Below are 24819 nucleotides of genomic sequence, written 5' to 3'. Positions count from 1 at the left end.
TTTTTCACATAGCTGTCTGAGTGACATCGCAAAACATTAATCAATGCCTCTCCCCTGCTTAAAACTCTTCAAAGTTTTTCTTTGGACTGAAGTCCAAACTCCATAGTTTGGCCTTCAAGGCCTGCATAATCTAGCATTGCATATTTCTGCGATTTCATCTCATACCGCCCCTTCCTCATTCACTACTCTCTAGGTCTCTTTGCAGTTCCTCAAAGCTCTTTCATGCCTCAGGACCCTTGCACTGGCTGTTCACTCTGCCTGGAATGCTCTTTCTCTGGCCCGTGGGTGCTCAATAATGTTAATGGAATAAATGAGTATAGATTGTTTCTCTTATTTGAATACTATAAATAACTAATGAGAAAAATAATGTGTCATTAACGTTTTAGCCATTTGTATTTATAACATTTAAATTATATGGTCTTAATATGATAGACCTATGGAATTTCTGAAGCATGTTTATGTGTTTACATGGATGGAGTAGGGAGGATAAGAGAGTGGGAGGAATGTATTTAGCACGTGATAACCATGAATCATACCTGTGAGATAGATGGTGATATCCCTATTTTTCAGAATTCAGGTGGTTTGGGAAATTAGGTCGCTGGCTAAGGGTGAACAGGTAGGAAGAAGTGGGCCTAGAATTTACATGTGGTTTGACCCCAGTACCCATGTGCATTCCCCAGATCCTGGTGCCTTTGAGCAGACACAGCAGAGAGAGAAGTTTGAAGGTAGAAAAGAGGAAAGACACCTGGAAATACTGGTTTTTTTGTTCATCTGGGCAGTATCACAGGTGGCTGTGAATCAGAGATACCGGATATCTTAGTTATATCTAATTCTGCCTTATTTGTCAAACATGGCCCAAATGAACTGAATTAGACCCCAACTTCAAAACCCAGTATCCATACACAAAGAAAAGGTGGTGAATACAGTTAGGTGTGGCAATTAATGAGCCACCATCTGCTAAAACATCACACTTTAAGTGGGACTTAACATGGTTATGGGTTTCTTTGAACTTTTTTTTTTTTCCTTTCCCACCATATGTGCTTAAAGGCTCCAAAAAGGAAACAGCTTAATCCAGGAATGTGAAAAAGAATGGTGACATTCTGCGGTGTGTCAGTGAAATGAGAAACTTATCAGGCACTGTCTATTTTGGGGGTTTTGTGGTATTTTATGGTTCCAGGCTTCTAGTCAGTGACAAAATGGCACTGCCAAGATGACTTACCACATGCGTGGGGTATAGCAGAGCACTATGATAGGTGCTGCTTCTAAAATTTACTTTTGGCTTTGCCCTGGACTGAGTTGACACACATACAGAAAATACTCCTTTTCCTCCAAGGCCTAACTGAGATAGCATCTTGGCTTACCCATATTCTTCCCAATGGAGAAACGAATCTCTCTGTAGTAGGTTTTCCTGTTGCATTGTTTTGTACCTTGGTGACAGTACTAGTTTCAGACTGTTCTTCTTTGTGGCTTCATGCATTTCTATCTTCCTCTCCAACTACCCTAAAGCTCCCTCAGGGCACAGACCCTGTTTTCTTCATCTTTACAAAATCCAGTGGGACTTTGCACAATAACTTACATTGAAGGTGCTCAATATATGCTGTAGAATTAAAATAAAATTGTTTTAGGAGAACAAGTTAGAGTGATGACTTTAACATAAGACACCTCAAAAATGTGCAAAATGCACATTTTGTATATATTGTATATATATATTTGTAGATTAACAATATAATTGACTATATCCTTATATTGAATGCTGAAAAAAATCTGATACTACCAAGAGGAAATTTTCCCACTCTTTAAGAAACTTAGTGTGTAGTTTTGGTTAAAATGCATAGTTTAAACTGCAGAATCTAAACGTTTGAAATGAGGAAAGATGTTGCTTTTAATCTTAGCACTGGTGCAACAGGGTGAAAATCTTTTAGAATATGCATGGTTAGGATGGTTAGCTTAGCACAGGTATGTCAACAAAGCATTACCATAGCTCTGTATTTGAGATCTCTCTCTCTCTCTCTCTCTCTCTCTCTCACTCTGTGTGTGTGTGTGTGTGTGCGTGTGTGCATGGACCTTTTTTCTTAGGAAATATTTATTTAAAGAAGTTCCTGACTGTAGAGAGAAATATGATGAATGTCATAGATATTATGGTAAGTGTGTTTGGACAAGGCAAAAGTATTTTGTTTTCTAAATATTTAAACATGACCTGCACATCAGTTGTGATGTGTAAATGCCATGGGAATACCGGGAGCAACAAAGAAGGACTTTGGAATGCTAGAGTGGATAGTTCTCTCTAACCCAGAAAGGAGAGTTGGAAGCCAAAAGATGACATAAAGTAACACTTGAAGACTATGCATTTGGCAACAATATCCGGGATAACTGCAGGAAGGTTGATCCTGGAGTCATGGGGGCCAAGGAGGAAGCTGTAAGATAATACAGATGTGAGGGGTAGAGGCACAGTAAGAGCAAGTGGTAGAAATGTAGAGGAAGGAGTGGATATAAAAGAAATTTCAAGGGAAAGATCTCTATAACTTTGTCAATGTGATAGATAATTTTAAAATACTGTGTCTAAGTGAATTGAGTGACATAACACCAGCAAAAGAGTTGAGGAGGGCAGTTAGACCATAAGGAAATATGAGACTTTAATTTTGAATATCTTGAGCCCAGTAACACATTAAAATACCCAGGTGGAAATTTTCCGGCTCTGCCTGTCATATGAGGGATTCTGTTTTTCTCCTAGGGATGCACTGGGGATATCGGATCTGGAGATGGCAAAGAGAAATGTAAGACAAATAAAAAACAAACTAAGTTTGAAAACATCGAGGTCATAGCATAGCCAAAGCTAAGATATGCCAGGTGTTCTGGCTGGATATTTGATCTCCCATCATCTTGACTCCATGCTGAGCTAAATGGCCTCCTACACTGATTATATTCAGGTATAGACTTTTCCTTCCACTCATCTATAGCTGTCCAGCTTGTGGTCAGTCATTAGAACATGTTAACTTTATGACTTAAAAATGTACAAAAAATACTTATTTTACAGTGGCCTAAGATATTGAAGCCTCCAAATGTATGAAGTAGACACTAGGCCAAAGAGGTATTCTCTGACTGCAATACAAATATTTCTGATATCCTCTTGGCAAAGTTTAACTCATCCTTTAAGAACTAACTCAGCAGTTAGTGTCTCTATGTAGCCCACCTGACTCCCCACGGCAGTTAGTCTCTTCATTGTCCATGTTCCCATGACCCTTTGTTCTCTTTTATTTTTTTACTACAGCATTTGCCTCTCATTCTGTCTACGCATCTGTTTCTCGCCACTAGGCTGGGAGTATCTTGAAGATGGGCACCACTTACTCATCTTCATATTTTTCACTCCCCTAACAGAGTAGGGGGCTACTGGGTGATAGTTCATTGTTGGAAGTATCCAAAAGGGGAATTTTAAAAACATAGATGGAGCAATGTGCAGTTGCTGTAGCAAAGCCTGTGTACACATCATATGCCACATCCCTGCTGGTGCCGTTAATGCTGCACCAGCAGAGGCAGCGCTCTCATTACATACTGCTGGCCCATATTTGTAATGTGTGACATTTTTTATGAAATACTGTCAAGGGCAATCCATCATATAGTAACCTTTGGATTATATGCTGAGACTGGTCTTAAACATAGACATAAACGAACTTCAAGAATAATGCTATTTTCTAAAGAGTATGATCAAAGAATTCTAGCTAGGAAAATGAGACAGAATGGTAAGTTCTTTTAATTTAAACAGAAGTGCCTTAAAAAGAGGCTTTCTTCTCTCTAGCTCCAGCTGAAGACAGGGTTATTGTGTGAAGATGATTAGGTGACTCTGGAATGTGGCTGAATATTTATTTCTTGTAATACATGAGGTGAAGACTTGAAAAGGGGATGAGGACTTGCTAAAGGCTTGACAACCCTTAGGGCTTCCAAGGTTTTGATAACTTTATTTCAAGATGCATTTTTAAAAATAAAAGAACACATGATGACTTGAGTGAATTTCAGATGTCAACTGTGGACTCACAGTTAAAGGTATTCTCTCTGTGCATCTATTAAGATCTAGGATTTTATACATATTATAGAGTATAAGTTAAAGAAAGCTCGTAAGTCTTATCATTTTTGTGTAAATCCAGATAAGACTCCTTTGATGAGCTCAGTGTTTGCTGTGAAGGAAAAGCTTATAGGTGAGAGGAACACTAAAATTATAATTCTTTGTCTTCCTTAATTAGACTAGAGCTCACCATAGATCTTGCTGAAACTGTGAGAAAATCCAAGCAATAATTCACACTGTCAGGTCAGCAGAAATGGGAACGGGGTTCCGATATAACTGAAAGATTTGCTTAAGTGATCTATCTATGAACTGAACAGCTCAGAATAGGCACACGATCTTCATTGGAAATGTATCCTCTGAAGATGCTAAACACAAACAGCAATGAAAATAAATCCCAGCAAGAGCCTTATACCACCTTTACAGATGTCATTGTAGAGGAAGGATATAAAGCATGTTAATACCAATTGATGTAGGGCACTAATTAATGAGTCCCATTAAATCATGGAGTAATGACATTTAGCATCTAATGAATGCCTCATAATTTCTTCATCATTAATATTTCATAGCATAAGAACACAAGCATGTTCATCCCTGGGCCAATGCAGCATGGTTTTCTGTCTCTGACATGACCACAGGGGCACTGAGTGGCATGAGTGTATTGCACCTCTGTGGTATAGACTGACTATACCGCACAAGTGATTAACTCTTAGCACCCCGGGTCCTAGCCTTTTCTCATTTTAGAAAATGTGAATCTGCCTGCCGTTCTTGGAAGTAACCTCTGTGACTGGAAGATGGAAGAACTGCCCCAGGCTCGGGTGTTGACTTTGGTGTGTAGCATTGCTTTGTTGTTGACCCCCACCCCCCAGCCCAAGAGGGAAACCTGCACAGGAGAAAATCATTACTTTGATTTATTACTGGGGGCTTGCCGTATGCAAAGGCAATAATCACCTCATGGAGCAGGTGCCACTGCCAGGGTTCATTGATTCCAGGCTCTTCTAGGAATTCCAGGAGGCCAGTCAGTTTGGCGGGAGATGGAGGTAGTCAACGAAAAAAGAAGTCCATCTCATAGCAGGTTGAAATGAAGTGGGAGAGAAATCTCTGGTCATCGTTCTATCGCTCCACTGACACTCGGTGTCTTTTCTTTCAGAAGAGGGGCTTGAGCAGAGAGAATGCTTAGAGGCTAAGCGATGGGCAAGTGAGAGGGAAAGAGCCGCGACAGATAGAGCTGGCTGCCTAGGGGTCTCAGAGGCTTCATCCTGCAGGCGGCAGGACAAAGGGTGTTTCGGCATCCCGATGAAGATTCGAAGGAGTTAAACGCTACCACGCAGCCCGACCTGGATGGGATTTGCTCCTGGGTACAAAACGGGACACTGATCAAAATCAACTTGGACAAGTGACAAGAGTGAGTCTTATGTCGGTGGATGTCTTTTAAGGTCGTTGGAGGGAAGAGGACGGGAGGGGTGTGCCGAGGGGTAGGTGGAGAGAGGCACCGAGTCTAGAGCCGGGATATAAATGCACCAGGAGCCGGGGAGCAGAGGAGCAAATGAGTGGGGGAAAGAGTGAGAGGAAGAGTTGGAGAAAAGTCGGGGGAAAGTAGGGACAGGGTTAAGGGGAGAGAAGAGGATGAGGGCGGCGAGGAGAGATTAAAAGGGGAAGGGAGGTCGCTGGAGAGGAGGGCGGACTGTGGATCGGAGGTAGGGAGAGGGGCGAGGGGAGTGCGCGGGGTGGGGGGCGCCGGGGCGAGGAGAGGGGGCTGGGGAAGAGGAGGGGGCAAGAAAGCGAGAGCGGCGCGGGGGAGGGCTAGGAGCCCGGGGGCCGGGCCGGGGGCGGGCGGGCGGTGGGAGGCGAGATCAGGCCAGGGGAGAGGGAGCGAGCCGGCCCGGGCTCGCAGGGCGGGGAGGCCGTAGGAGGGAGGTGGGGGGCAGGTGGGGGGAAGAGGGAGGGAGCGGGCGGAGAGCTGGGGCCAAGTGCATTGTGTCTGGCGGCGGCGCGCGAGCCCACCGGCGGCTGCGGCGGGGCGGGAAGCCATGGAGCCGCGGGCGCTCGTCACGGCGCTCAGCCTCGGCCTCAGCCTGTGCTCCCTGGGGCTGCTCGTCACGGCCATCTTCACCGACCACTGGTACGAGACCGACCCCCGGCGCCACAAGGAGAGCTGCGAGCGCAGCCGCGTGGGCGCCGACCCCCCGGACCAGAAGAACCGCCTGATGCCGCTGTCGCACCTGCCGCTGCGGGACTCGCCCCCGCTGGGGCGCCGGCTGCTCCCGGGCGGCCCGGGGCGCGCCGACCCCGAGTCCTGGCGCTCGCTGCTGGGGCTCGGCGGGCTGGACGCCGAGTGCGGCCGGCCCCTCTTCGCCACCTACTCGGGCCTCTGGAGGAAGTGCTACTTCCTGGGCATCGACCGGGACATCGATACCCTCATCCTGAAAGGTGAGCGGCGGGCGCACCCCGCGTCCCCGGCGCCCGCGCGTGGAGCGCAGCCCGCGGCTTCCCAGGGGCGCGCCGGTCCCCGCAGCCCCCTCCCCGCCGCGGCTCCGCGCCCGGGCATTCTTGCATCCTTCCCGCCGCCTCCAGTCTTTATCTCTTCCCTTTCTTTCCCCACTGCCTCCCTTCTTCTCGCTCTCCTTGACTCTCTTCTTTCGTCCACATCCTGCGCGTCCTTTCAAGTCCGTGCCGCACCTCCCGCCTCTGTCTCCTTCTTTCCTGATTTCGCCTCCCATTTCCCGGTTCTCTCTCTCTCCCCGTCCTTCTCTGCCTTTGTACACCTGCCTGACATGTGTGTCTTTTCTTGACGCTGCTCCCCGTAAGGGGGACTGACCGTCAAAGACTCGACTTTTCTCAACCGGGCTCCTTCCTTCAAGTTGTGCTTTCCTTTTGGAAATACCGTTTGGAAGAAAAGTGGTGCCAACCTCCGAAGAGGGGGAAGGGGCTTTCCCTGCATTGTGCGGATGCTGGTGTCAGACGGAACTGATGTGGTCATCCCAGCCTGGCAGGGCTGATGGGCAGCGAAGGAGGCCCTGGAACCTTCCTTCATATCCCTGAAGTGCAGGGTGTGTGTGTGGATTAGACTTCAGAGATCAATCGTTGGCTGGTGGAGGCTGCCAGAGGCAGATAGGACACCTGCTTTCCAACCTTCCTGAGGACCCCATACCCCCACCCTCCTCGCTGTCCAGGCACTGAGGAGAGAAAATGTCCTCGGCCTTTAAACTAGAGCTTTCCAGATTTGGGCACTCACTCTCTGCTTATCACTCTGTCTTCTGTTTGTGGTATCTTGTCAGGTTGTTTTTGTTGTTTGTTTTGTTTGGCACTGAGTTGCAGAGCATCAATTTGTTCTTCTGAAATCTGTGCAACACCTGGCTTCTGCGAATGCTATCAGATAGTTTGATTTTTTTTTTTTTGGTAGTCCCATTCATGTAAAAATATTCAGTGTGACAACTTGTGAAGCTTCCTTTAACTTTCAGAACTTGACTCAATGTATTTTTTGCCCCTTTGAGATGAAAAAAAAAAAATCAACATCTCTTCTCTTGGACTCATGATGCCAAAAAAGAAAAAGTCCAAAATCAGTACCTTTTAATATTTAGTAGCCATGTAGGAAAACAAACGGACAGATTTGTGTTGAGTTACAGCCTGGAATGGAATGACATAGAAAAGATGGGGTTAATAATGTGTTGGTCTTCAGAGTCTTGTTAGTTGGCGGATTCTTCATTTCTCAAACATGTCAACTTCCTCCTTCCCATGGCTAACTCAGCTGGGGACTGCCATCCAAAATCTGTCTGCGTGTGGAAGGACTCCAGCACTTTTGGGGGAATCAGATACAGTAAAATCTTCCTTTGGGAAGTGCACCATTTTCTTTTCTCTCCTAACTTGCGTCCATATCTGATTTCTCCTCATGAAGATGCTGCATAATTAATTCTGATAGTAGCATAGTACATGAATAAACTGTAAAAGCTGAGTGTGGAGGCTCAGTTATGGAGTGCTCATTTAGGCAAGGCAATTTTGAAAGCTAAGCAGTGTAGTCTGTCTTTGGAAATGACAGAACTGCATTTCCTTACACTTTCTATGCCTAGCGTATTTGATTGCATGTAAATTGGATCTAGAGCAATGCCTGAAACAGCAGGGCAGAGTCCAACCTACAGTAGAAGAGGGGACCCCCACAGGATATTGCACAATGCCTCTGGAAATGCCCTGGCTAACTGAGGTGCCAGTTCCAGGGCAGTCCAGGGTCAAATAATAGAGGTGGAGGGACTTTAGAGGTCATTGAAGTTGAACCTCTACTGGTTGTTCAAACTCCCTTCTACAATCTTTCTGACAAATGGTTGCCTAGCCCAGTACTTCCGTAAGACGGAACTCATATGCTCGTTAAAATAACTAGATTTTCCCAGTCACGAATGCCTATTTTTAGATGAAAACAATCTCAGATTTATAATATTGATGGTGTTTAGCTAATCTTTTGTGTAGAACACTGAAGAGTTCTAGGTTGTGAACAGAAGATATGGGCCCCATTGCTGGCTCTGTTGCTAAATTGCAGTGTGTTCTCCAAGTATCAAGGCCTTCTTCACCTTCAGTTTCCTTGTCTGTGGTATTATTAGGAGAGATGACTATTCTTTCGAGAATTTTCTAGTTCGCATATCTGTCATTGTTATAATTAATAACATGTAAATTTAGCTTCTTGGAAAGTTAATGAGCCGACGCTATTAAGAAATGAGGAGTTTGGAGGAAAGAACAGGCATTGGTACATTATAGGATCATAATTTGTTGTTTGGGACATGTCCAGAAATGCCTTGTAATGTTGCTACTAACCAACCTTGGGCTAGTTACATAATTCTTCTAGATCTCAGTTTCATCATCTGTGAAATGTATGGGTGACAAGAGCAGCTTTAAAATTCTGAGTCTATGAATAATTTGAGAAAAGAAAATGTCACCAACATTTTCCTGTCTCAAAGATGATTTTGGCACCCATATTAGGCAAACATTATCACCTTTGTTTTGGCATCTGACATTAGTGGCTGTGGTATGAATTTCTTAAATGAGCCATTTATAAAACTAGAAATTAACACTATATCTAATTTTAAAATTTGAGCAACTAGAGTCCCAAGTTCTATTCTTTCTTCTATGAGTTACCTTGTTTATGAGTCTTAGCATCGTTTAGAAATTTTAATTGTAGGAAATGAAGAAAAGTTTATTCAGATGGGAGAGTGGAGAGGGGTGGAAAAAGGGCTCAAGAACTGTCTGGCATGCTTAGTGAGCTTCTGAGAGGCAAAGATGTCAGCATTTTCTCCTGTGGGCCTAGAGGGCAAAGCTAGGAGTTAAATGAGGAGTGCAGGGAAGAAAATGTAGAGTTGATAATATGGAAAACATTCTCATAATAGGAATTATTTACATTTCCTATTACTGGAGGCAAGACAAGAGAGATATATTTCTGAGAGATGTACAGGGGATAGAAACATACAATGTGGGCAATAAGAGATTAATTTAGAAATATGCAAGGCTCTATAATATTAGTCTACTTAAGAGAAATCACTGGAGCTAGAAAAGCATTTATGTCAATGGGACAAGTATTTGGGAGAATCATCAAGTTCTTGTTTTCACACTCTCATTATGATACTAGTTCACTTCTATCTAGTCCAGAGCCTGGAATGGTCTAGGCTTGACCTTTAGCCAGAACCGTCAGAAAGAATGGAGGTAAAGTTATTGATACGCTCATTAAGAACCAAGACTAGAACTCTTTGCTATTCTACCAGACTGACAAATAAAACAAAACAAAATATTTGCCGGCATAGTTTAAACATAGTTATTTTTCTAGCAGCAAGTTCTCTTAACAGCACTATATTGACCAATCCACATTTCACCATCTTGTTCACTGGGATAACATGATAACTTATCAAATGCTTTAGAGATATTACATTCATACTGTATTTCCATACTTACTATCCAATTCAGTAAATGCCCATTAGAAGCTTATTATGTGCAAGGTAATGTTAGAAGATTTTGGCTAAACACGTGGGGGTTCTTTTGTGTTTGAGTTGGTCAGTTGACTCTAAATTAGTCTTCCATATGTGCCATTCTTGCAGCACTGGCTAACTTTTGATGCTGAGGAAGCTTTGCTGGTCCAAGTAAGGACTGACTTGGAAAAGTATGCAAATAAAATCAGCCTTCACCCAGCAATTTGAGTGCTGGAATAGTTGAACAAAATGGACTTAAAGCTTAGGGCTTCAGGTACCTCTGTGGCACTGGGAATGTGGGGGGCGGGGTCTGAAAGAAGTCTTTAGGTGTAAAAATCTGTATGGTAAGTGAGTGTGTCATGGAATATAAAAGGATGCCAGGAAATGACAAGTGACCTAAAGATAGTTCTTCGTTCGTTCATCCATTTATTCACTCAACAAATAGATATTGGAGTGTTGGTTATTGTATCAGGTGTAGAAGATACAGGAGTGAATAAAATGGATAAAAATCCCTGCCTTCATAGAGTTTATTTCAAGTAGTGGAGTTTGTGTTTTCTAGTGGATTATATTATAAGTACTCTTAGTAGGTCATAGGACCAGGGTGGGAGAATACTTTGGGATGGCTGATAGCACTGGTGGGTAAATGACAGAAAATACAGGGCAGAGTGATCCCATGCAGCATCCTTTAGGGGACTCCTAGCTGTTCTCTCCCAAGTGCAGTATATATGTTTCAACTACTGGATGAATAGGAAGACAGGACAGATGGAAGCAGACTCAGTTGGAAACATTATGTAATGCTTCTTTCAGTTCTTGAAAATACTGACTTTAATAAATAAACATTCATGTGACTTGCAAATACATTATGTAGAACTTTGGAGAAATCAATTTTGAATAGAAATCAGAGTCATAGAAATGACATTAGAAGTTCAGCTATTCTCACTAGCCTTAACTTTAACTTTTTAATGAAACATTTTCATTAAAAACAATTAACATTATTTTCTATTATATATACTTCGTGCATGTCAATGAAATTCTAATATTACATATTATCTGCAATAAAAACAGAAAATTAATGTTGTGTTTTGTTTTTATAAAATTAAAAATGATAGGATTTCAGAAATGTGAAGATTATAAGGCTGTATGCACAATGCTGACCTGTATAAATCATCTGGGTTTGAATTCTTGAAACTTGGAATAGAACATGTTCTTGTAGTTGCAGAAGCATTTTTCCTCTAATGAGATAAACAGATATCAAAGACAGTGGGTCATAAATACTTTGTCATTTTGTTCTCTATAAGAAAAGCAAAGTAAGAGATTTGGTAGGAATTCATTGGGTCTGCTTTTCACTCTGCTTATGATTTATCTGCCTCTCCTGTTGCTTATTTCCCATGAAATTAATAGTCTGCACAGGACCCACCAAGTTCTACCTGACACAGAAATGGATTGATGATTTTCTTCAGCTCATTTGTAGACCAAAGTATAATTTGTGTTAGAATAATTATCTTCCAAGAGCAGATATATCTAGGGAAGCTGAGAAACCAGCACCGTTTCTCCTTCTTGATCCAGTGGTTCACAGATTGTTCTCGGACCTTCTCTTGGGTTAAAAGATGCTGCTGGTAAAAGGGATTCCTCAGTTTTGGGGGTTCCGGGGATATGATTAAGACTTCGTTTTTCTTTCCCTCTTTATTTCTCAAGGCGAGTAGTCTCTGAAATTCTTTTGGGCATCACTCTGTGATTTATGTTTATTCATTTGTAAATTATGTCCATGAACTGTACTGGCACATACATCATAAAACAGGAAAAAGCAGATTTTGAAGGGATGTGGTAATACATAGATATAAATAGAAGTTCAACCATTTTCATGCCACTGTCCAAAGAATTTCATGTGCACCCCTGGCATGTACACACCCCACTCTCAAGACTGCTTCTCTCACTGCACAGAGCCAAGTCTCTCATCTGAGCAGAGGAGGAGGGATTTTTCCTGTCACAGCTGAAATTCATGGCGGGTATCCCAGTGCACTGTTATATCACACACATTTATCTTGCACAGCGGAGAGAAGAAGATGCATTTTATTTCTGTATCAATTCTGACATTAGGCACAGTATTAAATGAGCCCTTTTTGATTAAACAACTGCTAGCTCATACTACACAACTCTTAATGACTAGATTTGTAGTTTTAGCTTGTTTCACAGTGTGCTGAGGCTGAACATACCCAAGTGTGATATTCAATGTTTCAACACATTCTATTGCTAACATCATGAAGGTTATCTTGAATAGAAATTAAATTCTTGCCACTCTGCCATCAAAAGAATATACTTGCTTCCATTCTTACTATCTGCACACAGGAGTTGTCTTTTAAAAGTAATTTATAAACACAAAAGTGGATGGTACTTTAAGTAGTTTGTGATCAAAATTGCCAGAATCAATGACATTTTCATTCACTATGTTTCATGGATAACATTTAGCAATGGCCTTGAGGGGAAAAAAGGAAGAGTTTGCTATGTCATAGAAAGTTCACATCCAATTATACCCGAGTTGCTGTGGTTTTTTTCCTTAGCTACTGATTTTTCTTCTTCAGATAGCAAAAAGAGCCCTCGAACCCCATCAGGCAGACTGCTTATAATTATAATTGCAAGTGTTCTTTTTTCATTTTTTATTTTTTTTGAGACAGGGTCTTGCTCTGTCTGTCACCCAGGCTAGAGCTCAGTGGCATGATCATAGCTCACTGCAGCTTTGAACTGGGCTCAGGTGATCCTTTCACCTCCGCCTCCCGAGTAGCTGGGACTACAGGTGTGTGCTAGCACACCTGGCTGATTTAAAAAAAAAAACAACTTTGTAGAGATGGGGTCTTGCTATGTTTCCCAAGCTGTTCTCAAACTCCTGGCCTCAAGAGATCCTCTTGCCTTGGCCTCCCAAAGTGTTGGGATTACAGGTGTGAGCCACTGGGTTTCCCTCGCCCAGCGAGTGTCCTTGATTGCTATAAAAGATCAGTTTTTGTTGGAGGAGCGTCTAGACATTCCTTCCCATTGAGAAAATGTCAATGCTAAGTGTGAAATGCCAGGGGATGGGAACATTGAAGGAATTGAGGTGGGTCACAGGGTTTTCCCAACAGTTACCAAGAATGAACTCTGCTTTCCTCTTTGTGTACATCTGTAGTGCTGTGTGCTCCAGATAATCAGATTATAATTACAGATTATATAATCACAGATTTTCGGATTATAATCACAGATTATTCATGCCAGCAAACCATGACCTCAGATTGGCCATCTCTTCATGCCCTGAGCCTACCTTTCTTGTGTTTACCTTATCATTCAGGGAAATTCCACTGTCCTTTGATTCTCGATTGTGTGCACATCTGTGGTCCATTTTCTTATGTTATTTTCTGGTTAAAAGAATAAAAATAAAATCAGATTTGGTCTGGTCAGCCTCTTCATTTCCCATTCCCTCCCAATAGCAATGATGGGATGGAAGAAAAAAGCTGAAACTAGCGAAAATGGAGGATTGGCAAATAATACAAATCACAAATGTGTCTCCTTTGAAGTAAAACAGCTCAGTATTTGGGGGTAGTTCAGATAAGATCATATCTTTAGGTTTAAACAATTTTGTTTTTTCTACAGTTACTATTTTTTTTAAAAAAACCCACACCATTGATATTGTCTAAAGCTTTGCAAAGCTAATTGTAAAGATTTTTTATCAAAATAAAGAAATTTGTAAATAGAAAGTGGAATTTATCTTCTTAAACTGGCAAAATTTATGACAGTTTATTTTTTACTCTGTCATAGTGTTTCCCTGCGGTTAAAAGTGATTGCAGTGATTAATCTGTTTTATTGCAAGTTTTATTCATAACTAAAAGGATGCAACTGAACTTCTTGGAGCACGAGAGAGTCCGCCTTGGCCGTCGTCATGAAGCTGACAGCCTTTGTTTGCTGCAGTCACGGGAAACTACATGCTGCACTCCATCTTTCTTGCAACTCCGCCAGATAGCTGATTGCAGACCCAACAGCAATGTCATGGGGACACCCATCAGGGAATGCATTAGCAAGTGAACAAAGGGGGACAATACAAACCATATTTTAGTTTCCGTTATCTTTAATTACTGAGGACACACTGAATTATTTTCTATAACTTGCTGGATGTCCTCCAGTGTTCAGACTTTTTAATATTTTGTTCATAGGTAAAAATCAATCAACTCATTTTTCCCCTAAGAACCTAAAGGATGTAATATATTCCCTTTTGGTTTCACCAAGTGATTTGACATTCTATAGATAGGGAAGAGACTCCAGAAATGTAAGTAGGAAATTCTGAGTGTACAGATAATTCCAGAAGGCTTAATTGTCTCTTTACAACAGGTCACTCAAATGCAAACCCACACCATGCTTCCATCTGCCTTGCAAATAAGTACTAACTTGCACTCTTAAGGTCTGTTACAGCAGAACTAGCAGGGTAGGGGCAGTGGTGGATGGGAGGCTATACTAGGCTTGGATCTCTTTTGTCTACATTTCAAGGAATTTTTATTTGGTGTGGGGGATGTGAGCACTTGCTTCACTCAACAATCATCAACAAATGTTAAAAATGATTTTTTTTTTTAAACAGGAGGCTGCTTAGTGAAAAACAGGGGTGTTAAGTCCTCCAGGTCCCATGGGAATGTGCTTTCCCTAACTATACCCAGAGCAGTGAGGAAGGGGGTCTAAGTGAGTGGGGGCAGGCTGCTGGTTAACTTGAGTTTCAACACCTTTTTTTAAGTTCTCACAATTTTGAAAGCTGCTTGCAGTAATATTTACCATTAGAATTTTAAGTATGTGCATCCTGTTAATTATTATTCCATGAGCTATCCTGGAAAAACAACAACATCAATCACGTGTCATATGATTTAAAAATTATGAAACAGATGATCACAGCCACAATTTGACATAGCAGAAGATAAACTGTAGGGTGGGGGGAACAAAAAACTTATAATGGCCAATTGGAACAACTGAACCTATGGCAATTGGAGCTAAGTATCTGTTTTATGCCATTGATACTTAAGAACCATTTATTCCAGGTGATCTAATCCTTAGCATCTAACACATTGTAGGAAAACTTCTCTTGGTATTCAGACAATGGAAGTTTGGTTGAAGGAAGCTACAACTTACAAGTGTTGGAAAAACAAAGAGATAGGCTGAACTAAGGAGTGGCGGGAAAAGCAACAGTGACTGCCAACATGAACGGTTCAATATTGTCTTTTTCTAAGATACTTGAACGTGCATGTTTATAGCAGCACAATTCACAATTGCAGAATCATGGAACCAACCCAAAGGCCCATCAATCAGAGTGGATAAAGAAACTGTGATATACACAATAGAATACTACTCAGCCATAAAAAGGAATGAATTAAGAGTATTTGCAGCAACCTGGATGAGATTGGAGGCTATTATTCTACGTGAAGTAACTCAGGAATGGAAAACCAAATGTCGTATGTTCTCACTGATCATTGGGAGCTAAGCTATGAGGATACAAAGGCATAAGAATGATACAATAGACTTTGGGGACTTGGGAGGAAGAGTGGGAGCCGGGTGAGGGATAAAAGACTACAAATATGGTGCAGTGTTTACTGCTCGGGTGCTGGGTGCACTAAAATCTCACAAATCACCACTAAAGGACTTACTCATGTAACAAATACCACCTGTACTCCAATAACTTATGGAAAAAACAAAATAAAAAAAACTAAAAAAATTTGTCATTTTCTTCAGGTGTTTGAAACAAACAAAAAAGACACAAAGAAACTGTTTACTATACAGCAGTACAAGAAAAAATCCAGCCAGAAGATATCCACTGAAGAAGCATCAAAGTCTTGTATTCCTTTCTCTCTATTTTTTTTTCTCAAGGGTTACCTTTTCTTTCTGAAATTCAAGTTGGTAGGAGGAAAATAAGCATACGTAGAATAAAAAATTCATAGAGTTGAAAGGAATTTCAAGCAGTGATTCTTACCTGATTTTTATACTATAATGTGGGTGATAGGTGATTTGCACTTGGGCTACAGACTCCTGTCAATTACCCACAAAACCTGGCATACCAACTCTATCTAACTGTCTTCATTTCTCTCTGAAACCATATTATCAGAATGCCTGTGAGCAAGGGGGATGCTATTATCAGCATAATCTCAAATGGGTTTTAATTTATGAGACAGAACATATTGCTTGGAAGGAGCAGGCCCTTTGATTTTTGTTTAGAAGATGTAGGGGTGGGGGCTTCATCCAGATCATGCATTTTGAAGTGTCGGGGGTATATGGGGAGCTGAAGGATGGGTGCTCAGTCCCCCAAGGTCATCTCCAGGCACCACCACTGATTTGGAAAATTGGCAGCTGTATAAATAACTCATTACCTACTAGTCCTCTGAACAGGTCCCAACACATCTGATTTGGGAAAGTTAAAAAATAATGACAGGAGAGGTTATAAAAGGGCACAGTTTTGTATGCCATACAAATGTGACAGTTACTGAAATAAATAGGTCTGAGAGCCACTGAGAGGCGTGAGACAGAGTAGTTCCCTGTTCACTTAACCACCGATACAGATGATTCTGCAGTAATATTTTGATGATGCCACGGGGGAAAGTGAGTGTTGCTTACTAATAGGCCCCAGATTGTTAATTTTGGAAATTTGTGGCATGGGTGTTTTTTAGAGCATGTTTTTATTTATAAGTTATCACACAGTTCTTGTTTTCATATTCTTCTGGCTGTATTTACAGGTTAAAATGCCAGACATTTTTTTTTTCCTGGTCAGGTATTCGTCCATACATGTAGTTTTCTGGAGTTGTTATTTATTTCTTAAAAACGATTTTCTTTTTTAGAGACAAGGTTTCATTCTGTTGTCTAGACTGGAGTGCAGTGGTGCGATCATAGTTCGCTGCAGCCCCAAACTCCTGGGCTCAAGTGATTGTCCCACCTCAGCTTCTGGAGTAGCTAGGATTACAGGCATGCTCCACCATGCCTAGCTACTTTTCTTTTTAAATTTTTTTGTAGAAACAGGGTCTTGCTTTGTTGACCAGGCTGGTGTCAAACTCCTGGCCTCAAGCAATCCTCCCACCTTGGCCTTCCAGTGTTGGGATTCTAGTTATTTCTAAACAAGGTCAGATATAGCAGTATTTCTCATTAGATATGAAACATTATAATTTGGGTTGTGGGTGTAATTTTAAAATATGTAGTTGATAAAATGCTTGATAAACATTTATCCACTCACTTGGGTGGGCCTTTAAGTGCCAAATAATAGAATACCCAAATAAAAATGGCTTAGCCTACAAGGAAAATGTATTATCTTGTGTAACAGGACGTTTGGAGAAAGCCTGCATGTGGCTAGTTAGTTAAAGAGATTCAATGCTTTTGGGCTTTAGCAGACCCAAGGTAGGCAGTTTTGTCTTGAGCCATGTCTCTACCTGGTCATGACAGTTCTGTGAGTTGCTAGTTGTGAATTCTGTGAGTGAGCTAGGAAATAGAAGAAGCCAGGCCCCTTTTTCCGATGTCTTCTTTTACAATAAATGTAATTTCCCAGAAATCGTCCTGCAGACTTCCCACAGGTCTCATTGGCCAGAATTATGTCACGTGACCATTCTTAAAGCAATCCCCAGCAAGTGGAATGGATCATGATTTTCTTAGACCAATCAAACTTTAGCCCTGGGGCTGGAGAAAGGGCCCAGTCTCCCCAGGAAGCACTTGGCTGGCTGACACCTGAACAAAATCTGGCTTTGGTCAGCCACGGAAGAGGGGTTCCAGAGAGCCACACAAGATAGAGCCTGAAGCAGCAGGTGTGTTCAGGTGGCAGTCCCATCCTGCCTCTGGTCATTCCATAGTAGGAGAGGACTGAGAAGACAACTCAGATTTCCTTCCAGCTTTTCCAGATCTACCACTTTCTCCACATACTGCCCTAATAGACACATGGAAGAGCCCTGAAAGCCCTGTGCTTTTTTTTGAAGAGCTGTTTGAGTCTCTTTAATCTCTAGAGATTCAGAGATTGCATGGTTGGTTCTAAGGAGACTTATTTATAATTGCACTTTTAAAGTGGAAGGTAAAATGTTCAAAATTGTGCATTCTAGGGAATATTAATGTACTCTAAGATCAGAAGGTGCAGTTGCTATGAATTTAATACACATTGGATTGGTGAGCTTGGTGCTTCAGTGCTTCCTAGATGTACAGCCTTTGTCCTCACTCTTGTCCCCATTCCCCCACCCCTGGATGTTCAGTGCCTCCCAAGAAGAGCTTCATGGAGAGCATTTTTCTGAATATCTCCCTTCACCCCTACTCCTCAAACCAGGTTCATTTATAGAATCTGTTCAAGCCAGGCTATGACTTTTTTTAACTTCTTGATTTCTTGGAGGAAAACAACAACAACATATTTCATTTCTATCCTTTGACTGGCAACTGAGTGACCATGATTACAACTTCCCAGTGCATCTATAAATATAACAACTTTGAACAAGGAAATTAGCAAATCACTCCTTGCTATTGCCAGTGTCCTGGTGTGTTGACAGTGGCACGTATTCAAAATTAGAAATTAACCAATTCTAATTTGAAGAAAAGCCACTTAACTCATGTCTGTATTGGGCTTTCATTATCTTTGAAATTTCTGTGAAGAATCATCTGCTTTTGAAATGACAAGCTGGAAGACCTGGGGAGGAAGCAGTTGTTTAGCAGTATATGTTTCTGTGTTTGGAGGAGTGGGATGGACCCTGGTCATCTCAGCAGGAATGTTCAAGTCAAAACCTTTCCAGCAAACCTCAGGTTTCCTGTGCTAGGCTCCTCTTGGACCTCTCATTCGACACCGAGAGACCTATTTATTACAGCTTGATACTTCCTCAGAGCAGGAATTATGAAGCAAGAAAACAATCTGAACTGTTACAGATGGGCTGAGCTAGCAGGATTTTAGCACAGAAGCCTCAGAAGATGGTGTAAAGCCACAAGGTATGTGGGTGGGCATATATTTGGACCACCATATTGCATGCCAACTTGTAGGTTCGACAAGAAAAAGAAAGCAAGCAAGCAGGCAGGAGAGAAAGGAAAGGAGATAGGAAGCCCAAGAAGGAAGGCAGGAAGGAACAGATGAGCAACTATTTGGTGGATCTTCGGGGAACCATCTCTATAGATCTTGTTTCCTTAAATATCCATTAGGTACATTTAGCTTTCTCAAATACAATGTTATGTCTTTCCTTTAACTAAAAATATTGGTTGGGTTCCTTAATAAGTTAAACATAGAAGAACCAAATATCCCAGCAATTCCACTAGTAGGTATATACCCCCAAAAGTTGAAAACAGATACTCAGACAAAACACTGTACATAAATGTTCACAACAGCACTATTTGCAATAGCCAAAATATGGAAACAATCCAAATGTCCATCAACTGATGAATAGATAAGAAAATGTGGTATGTCCATACAAGGGAACATTATTCAGCCATAAAAGGGAATGAACTACTGGCACACGTTACAACATGGATGGACCTTGAAAACACTATGCTCAGTGAAAGAAGCCAGACACCAAAGGCCATAAGTTGTATGATTTTATTTATGAAATATCCAGATTAGGCAAACCCACAGAGACAGAAAACAGGGAGGGGATAATAGGGAGTGACTGCTTAATGGGTAAGTGATTTTCTTTAAGGTTTGTGAAAATGTTCTGGAAATAGATATTGGGAGTGATTGCACAATGTGCTAAATGTCACTAAATCGTACACTTTAGTTAAGATGTAAACAAAAAAAACCCCAAATCTCTGATCATTTCCCACTGCCTACAGCTACAAGTCTGAATTTAGCAGGTCATAAAAAAGCTTTTACCATGTGGCTCCAGCTACCTTTCTGGTTATATACCCAGCTACTTCTGCATGAAATCTGGCATCAAGTCACATAAGACCATTTTCTAGTCCTTCAATACACATGCGCTTTCGTATCTCTGTGTCATTGTGAATACTGCTTCCTCTGCCTGAATACCATCCTCTCTTGTCCATCTGGACAGCATCTACTTTTCCTTGAAAGCTTAGTGCTATTCTTATTTCCTCTCTAGTTTTCCTTGCCTCTGTCCTCAGCCCCTCTCTCATTCCCTGCAGAATTAATTGCTATATTAACTGGGATGCCATTGTACTTTATAAATACCTTTATGATAGCACTTTCTCCATTGTACTGTATGGTTTCCTTGTTAATTTTACATCCTACCTTAAGGCCAGGGATGGATACCATCCAGGTTAGTAATGGGCACATGGCGATCTGCCATAGAATGGTTGTTGAAATTTGCCTTAGATTGATTCAAATCACGGTCATATCTGACCCACTCTCTTCTCACCCACTTCAGTGTTTTTGTTGTTGCTGTTCAATTCAAGGACAGGAGAAGTGAGAATTATTCTCAGTTTTCAAAGACTAAGACACTAATTATTAATCCAAAGAAGATAAGGTACTTGGTGTTAAAAAAAAAGTAGTAATAGTAGTAGATGGGTAAAATGCCAACATTTATTATATACTTTTTTTTGAAGTATTCAAAAAAAATCAGTGTATAACTAACAAAGAGTGCATCTTTACGGAGATTTTCCTCATAAAATGTTCTTAATCCTTAATAGAAGGATTATATCACTATGTAGGTGTTCTTGTCTGTCTACTTATCTCCACAGGAAGTCACTACCTTCAAGAAACTCTTCCTTTGTCTCTGTTCTTTCACAGGACCTAGTAGGGTAGTTTTCAGAAGACGGGAACTCAATATATTGGTCATGCTTCGCCAGGTTCATTCTATGTATGTCCTTTTTCTGTTTTGGTTGATTAAATGTTCTTTTTCCAATAAAACGGTTGCAACTCCAGTTACATACTTTCCTTGATCAGAAAGCAGAATAGCTGGAATGAGTTGCTGCAAGAAAGACTCTTGGTTGCTGTCGTTCATCAGGCTCTTCACTGAACCATTCTGCTGCTGTGTCAGACTTGCTACTAGGGAGGTTCCTGTATGCTGAAAAAAGCCTGGAGAATCACGTGGGGTGCGAGGGTGCTCTTCAGGCTCTTCAAGCAGAGGTGGCTCTTCAAGAGACCGGTGGTTTTACTGGCATTCTGAAGCGATCTTCCTCCTAACAAGTTGATTTTGCAGTTTATTGAGGTGACAGGAGACTGGAGATTTGGGGCGTGTTCTTCACTCTGCTCTTAACTAGCTATATGACCTTGGGCAAGTGACCTTACCTCTTCCGACCTTGATTTTCTCATATGTAAATATGGAGGTTGGATTCGTGTAACCTGTTTGGTCTCTTGTAGCTTTAACCAGCTGTAATTATAAGATGCCTAGAAAACAGCAGCTTAATTAACTCAGCAAAGTGTCAGGATGGGAAAAGGTCACTTCTCTCTAGAAGTGGGTAAACATCAGGACAGCCCAAGTTTAAGGGCCTTTTTCTGTTTTCAAATTGTTCACTCACAGAGTTTTTCTTTGCTCTTTTGAATGTGACATGCTTTCTTATTGCTAATTTTCTTTTTCATTTCCTGAGGGATTCAGAGGAGAAATTGGAACTTTTTTTTATCATTCCAGGAATTCTGTTCTGTTGGAGCAACATTTACCGTTTGGTTAGAAGGACTCAACTGTATAATTTATAATTTTTTTCTTAGATGATTTCATAGGGAATTGATAATAAGTTATGCCTGGTGTCAGGAACTGGAATTAGAGTTCATAGTAGAGAATGCAAAAGGAGTATACCCTTTAGAAAACTGCTTAGTATAATTTAAATTTTGCCTTAATTGCCCATTTTAAATTTCTTTGAAGAAGTTTTAAAAATATTTTGATGAAAGAAAAAAAACATGTTTTTTTTTTGTTTCAACAGGAAAAACATCCTAGGTTTATCCCTTCTTTGCTTCATGACAGTATTTAATACTCATAATTCATGTGAAGGCAAAGAGAAGTCTATAATTGTGCTTCATTTTATTCAAAAGTTTTAGATAGTGCTTTTTGAATTTAATAATTCTGTGTTAAATACCTGGAAGTTATACTTAATCACTTTAATTTAATTTGTATTATGAATCTTGATTATTCATTTCAATTTCTTCCTTTTTTTTCCTTGAATGTTATTTCTAGGTAGCTTGCCACATATTGCAATTGGGATAATAGTTAATTTTATTCAAAGCCCTATTCAAGAAATTTGAACATGACATGACTTTCTGTGACCCCCAATTTCCTCCTTTATACTGAAGAAAGGACATATCTAGGTAAACTTCTTTAGTCATACGTGGCAATGATTATAATGGCAGATCTGCTACTCAACCTCTGATGCTTGATAGGACCTGTTTTTACTTAAATCCTTCCACACAAAGCAGACATTAGGTAGACACGCCAAGAGATCTGTGTCATCTCCGTTGGGGTCAGGCTGATTCTTATTGAGAGAGCCACGGTGTGACTTCCAGAAGACAGAATGTATATGATCTAAGGTATTGAGCATACCGCCTCATGTTTGCCCTGTCATAAGCATTTTGGTCATTTGGAAGACTTAAAATATTAAGAGGAGAAAAATGAAAGTGTTCAATATAGCTTAATAGAACTGTACTGGACAGTGATGGGAAAGAGGGACAGAGAGACACCTCCGTGGACGAGGACCATCACATTTTGGTCTTCGAATTGGTGTCTTGATTTGAAAATATGTTTCTTAGAATTTTTTTTTTATTCTGTTGGGATTTTTGTTTGTTTGTTTCATTCTACTAACAGTCACACTAGGGAAGAGGCTTACAAAATCCATGGGAGATTATGAACTAGAAAACTGAAATTACTCTGTAGTAGCCATATGATGAGTGCATTAGTCATGGAATAAAAGAAAAAGCACCTTAAATTTACGCAGCAACTTTCTCTCACATAACTCAGAGTAGTTTTTACAAAGGGAGAAAGGAGGCATGTTTCCTGACTAAGCGTATATGATCAGGAGAATAACATTGGAACTGCTGGTAGTTATCACCTGTCTACAGTGGAGATGGTGTTCACGTACTCCAGTGGGGGAGGAATAGGAACCCTGAGAACCAGGAGCTGTAGGCTTGGCCTTGGCTCTTCCTGCTCCCTGTGGGACATTGGCAAGTCATTTCAACTTCTCTAGACCTCAGTTTCTCATTTTAAAAGTGAAGGGTCAGACTTCATGCTTTCTAACAGTTTACCTTATTATTATATTTTATGACTTACTTGGAGCATCAGGAAGTACAGAATGAGTTTTCCAAATAGCTAAAACCTACCTCTCTGTGCATCAAAACTTGTATTTATCTAACTGGATGAATATATTCATTCAGTGCATCATGCACATGTCTGCCTTCTGAAACAGAGAGTGCTAATTTTAACTTTTGCTTAATGACTCAAGGTTATCAGTGTGAACTATGATGTAATGCCTAGGTTCCCATAGGGAATGCAGAGGTTTGTAGAACTATTTGCCTTAAAACTAAATGATGCAGTTTACTATGTTTTTTTTTTTTTAAAGATTGTGCTTGTTTTGATTTTTTAAAATGCTTATTGCCTTGCTAAATATCGTATCCTTCTGCTTCTGTTGTCTGCCTCTGTCTGTCCCTTTGAATATTCCACTTTGCTGCTTCTGCTGGACCAGGAACCGGGGGCCATAGAGGAAGCAAGTAGATACTAGGTCTGAAGTTAGGGCAAATAGTTCCCAGGTGAGGTTTCAGGAGGTACTCCTGCTAGTGAAGCCTTTGGGACTTTATTGCCACTGCCTGGGGCCTTTGAGATATTTTTCTGTGTTCTAATGAGTGACCCTTAATAAGTACAGTATCAAGGTATATGGCATTTCCTATTTAGAGAATGATGTAAATTTTGTGGCTCTCCTTCCTAGAAGAGAAAATGAGGATGAAAGCAGGGCAAGAGTTGCATAGCCAAAGGACCTCAAGAGGGCTCAGAAATATAAAGGGGTCACAGGGTCTGTGAAAGTGTCCAGATGACTGACAGGTGTGAGCAGATCTCATTTGTGGGGCATCCCACACAATTCTCCTCTTCACAGCCTGGGCTTTCCAGCCAGTCTCTAACATGACAGCCCATTACCACCTCCTCAAGATAAAGCAGATACAGGGGGATGGTAGTGGCAAAGGTTGAATTAGGACCCATGGATGCAGAACTTCTAGTTAATTGTTATTCTATTGATCTTCAGGACTACTTGCAGTAGATTAAGAAAATTTAAATTGGTTATTCATTTTCTCTGTATTTACAGGCAAATGCCACTTTATTAGCTTGCAAAATACGGTATCGTCCATTTCAGCATAAATCTGGACACTGACTAATTTGCACTTGTTTAATCTGCAAGGCTGGCAATTTTGGGAAGCCTCCTACCTCCTCCATCGTCCCTCCCCATAGTCTCACCTCACCCATCCAGCAAAGCCGAGAATGTTATTTTAGGCTATGGAAGCCATGTTAAAAATACCACTGGGTTTCTCTAAGCTTTTCTGAAGTTTTAAAAGAAATAAATAAAAATAAGGCCAGTCTTACATGGGGCTCTCCATTGCTGCATTTTCTGGGCACCCACGGAAGAGAAGTAACATGCCCTGCAATCGGATCTGGTGCTGTTCCGGGACACAGCTTCCCTGTCCAGGATGTGGATGGGAGCTTATCCCAGGCAGGATAGAGCCTGGAGAGTCTAATATATGCAGCTGTAATTTCACCTAAGACTGGGTTTTTGTAGTTCTTGAGAGTGATACGGAAGTGTGGGAAAAAGCCACGAGGTGATCAGCAAATTAGGGAAATAGGGCTGTATGCCACCTATCTTGGCACTGGAGTTAAGTATGCCACAATCGTGTACCACTTGCATTAGCTTTTCCCTTCCTTTTAACACAATCAGTACGGATGAGGATGGGCACAGTGTGCAAGCAAC

General features: G+C 41.1%; 1 protein-coding gene across 4 annotated transcripts in view; it reads left to right on the top strand.

Annotated features, from left to right (window-relative positions):
* Positions 1–2802: 2802 nt before the first annotated feature.
* The window catches only part of TMEM178A (transmembrane protein 178A), a 56039-nt gene continuing 34022 nt past the window's right edge, over positions 2803–24819 (top strand). For 2 of the 4 annotated variants that reach the window (XM_063648795.1, XM_054475494.2), the window contains exon 1: positions 5983–6484. In XM_063648795.1, coding sequence (XP_063504865.1) covers positions 6085–6484 — 400 coding nt within the window. In that variant the 5' untranslated portion in view covers positions 5983–6084. Of the gene's footprint in view, positions 2928–4782; positions 4885–5042; positions 5460–5982; positions 6485–24819 lie in introns of those variants that run through there. The other 2 variants (XM_054475495.2, XM_054475496.2) reach the window with 2 other exon arrangements.

Source organism: Pongo pygmaeus, chromosome 12 (assembly GCF_028885625.2).
Source record: "Pongo pygmaeus isolate AG05252 chromosome 12, NHGRI_mPonPyg2-v2.0_pri, whole genome shotgun sequence".
Taxonomy (NCBI): domain Eukaryota; kingdom Metazoa; phylum Chordata; class Mammalia; order Primates; family Hominidae; genus Pongo; species Pongo pygmaeus.
Note: the sequence above shows the minus strand (reverse complement) of the source record. Positions and strands in the feature narration are given on the sequence as shown.